Source organism: Sander lucioperca, chromosome 17 (genome assembly GCF_008315115.2).
Source record: "Sander lucioperca isolate FBNREF2018 chromosome 17, SLUC_FBN_1.2, whole genome shotgun sequence".
Classification (NCBI taxonomy): Eukaryota; Metazoa; Chordata; class Actinopteri; order Perciformes; family Percidae; genus Sander; species Sander lucioperca.
In genome coordinates, this window is record NC_050189.1 from 8,617,613 (window position 1) to 8,619,962 (window position 2,350).

Below are 2,350 nucleotides of genomic sequence, written 5' to 3' on the forward strand. Positions count from 1 at the left end.
TAAGTTTAGGATAAGGTTTGGGGTTAGGCATGTAGTTTTGCATTTCCTATAGGGCCAAAAGTATGTGGGCTTTTAGTAGGACTGTATGGATGGAGTTTTTCATGTTTTGGGCTAGGTACCTTAGTTCAGATAAAGGGAAATGTTAAGCTAAAGCATACAATGATATTTTAGACAACTTCCAACTTTGTGCCAGTTTGGGGAAGACCCTTTCCTGTTTAAACATGGCAATGCCCATGTGCACAAAGCTGGGTCAATAAAAAAATAGGTTTTTGACTTGCAGCCAGGTTCCTAAATATTGTGGCAAGTCTTCCCAGAAGAGTGGAGGCTGTTGTAGCTGCAGATTAATGCCAATGGTTTGGTGCCACAATTCCATATGGGTATGATATCCATACTTAAGAGCATAGGATGTATGTTAATGAGGGTATTTAGACGTGTACAAGTGCAAATCATCTCTTATAAACTTGAAAAATGACTCGAAAGCTTCATTAAGATACATTTAATGAAGACACACACTCACGTGCACACTCAAGTACTGAGTGTGTAACGTTAATATATGTGTGTGTGTGTGTGTGTGTGTGTGTGTGTGTGTGTGTGTGTGTGTGTGTGTGTGTGTGTTTGAAAGAGTGCTGATGCCTTGCGCAATATGAATTTACTTTAACTACTACATGCATGAAAACATTGGAGTTTGTGTTCTCTCTAAACAAGCTAACATAACCTGCCTGCAGGTATGAAGCAACTAACGTTACTATACCGTACATTTTGATTAACTTTTAATGTGATAAAAAAATAAATAAACATAATTAAATACTCACTTGGTGCTGCAGGATAGTTTGGTGCACCATCCGGGCATAGTTGTCCAGCTTAACGCCCGAGTTGCTCCTGCTTCTCATTGTGACAAGTCAACAGTTCTGCTCAGTTTCAGGTGGCTTCAAGTATTCAACAACACAAACTCGCTAAATCCTCGACATTAAAGTCATTTTTTCGGCGCTTCTCTATCGTCCACAAAGCAAAGAGGAGGGCAGCTTTCTACGCGACTAGAAAAGCTGCTGCCTGGCTGACTGTCTTTTAAAAACACAGCTCAACGGTGGTAGCGACGAAGTTCCAGCAAGTGTTGAAACCTGAAGCTGCGGTAAGCTGGTCACAGGAAGCAGGAACAATAAGAGATGTTGCCTTCAAAATAAAAGCGTGTCAGAAAGAGCTGTACACTCCAGTAAATTACTGGTTGTTTTTTTTTGCTGGGGACATGGAGACTTTAAGTGCAGTTTAAGTTCATAATTTAAAGTTACGCATTGTGGGAAAAGGCGGATAAATAAAATACAGTATATTATAAAATATTATAAAACGGGTAGCTCAAATCAAGCAATCTGACTGGTTCATAGCCGTGATATAATAACCATATACAACGGTTATAATTCAAATTCCTATGCACAATAAGTGGCATATCACTCAAAATACAAATGTTGCCATGAAGGGAAGCCGTTCATCTGCACACACACTGCAATGAAACAGAGCTGGTTTAAACTCGGCCAGGTATCCCTTAAAGTGTATGCTACATTTAGAATATTTTCACCGCTTTACCTTGCCATCAGATGGCCTTTTTCGACGGGTGGAACTGAAGCGCAAAAGTGATTAAGAAAGAAAGAAGAAAATATAGTGTCCTAATAATAGAACCGATAGATATTTTACAGTCATGGTCCTAACATTAGCTTTTAGACCACCATCTGGGTCGTGCAACTGTTTTTAAAGTATCCTTCCCCGCATCCCCCACAAAAACTATGCAACTTCGCTTGAAATCACTCAGAAACATTCAAATTAAGTTACGTTAAGAAGAATAAGAAAACCTCTTCTGCTGCATGTTTATTGATATAAATTTTACTATACCTTCACTGCAGTATCAGTGCTTAACTGTTAGCCTAATACATATTTTTATTTTCTCAACAGGAAAAGCTATTATTACTTGTAAATAACTTGACAGTAGTGTACCCATGGATGTACTAAGAGAACGAGTGTATACCCCACTGTATGGAGAAATGCAGAAATCGGTTTTAAGTTTGAGGAGTAGACTGTATTTGATCAGTCTGACAATGACAAAAAGTGGAAAAAATAGTCAAGACATGTAATATGGGTAATATGCCTACTAAGTCGTGTCTTAACTAAAACGTTGACACAAACAATTATTATTTTATTAAACCTATATTTTATATATTCTTTTTTTTCCTATTCTATTCATCTTGCCTCAAACGTTTTTGAAACTTTAGGTTGTTAGCTAGAAAGGCGAAAAGACTACAAGAAATCCCAGAATGCTTCTCCCTCCGCGTACGTTCCACTGTAAAAAGACGTCCGCGCGCGG

At 38.3% G+C, this 2,350-nt stretch overlaps 1 protein-coding gene across 20 annotated transcripts in view; it reads right to left on the minus strand.

Annotated features, from left to right (window-relative positions):
* phka1a (phosphorylase kinase, alpha 1a (muscle)) overlaps positions 1-1,136 on the minus strand; it is a 36,574-nt gene extending 35,438 nt beyond the window's left edge. For all 20 annotated transcript variants that reach the window (XM_031304063.2, XM_031304062.2, XM_031304061.2 and 17 more), the window contains exon 1: positions 813-1,136. In XM_031304063.2, coding sequence (XP_031159923.1) covers positions 813-890 — 78 coding nt within the window. In that variant the 5' untranslated portion in view covers positions 891-1,136. The remainder of the gene's footprint in view (positions 1-812) is intronic.
* Positions 1,137-2,350: the final 1,214 nt, after the last annotated feature.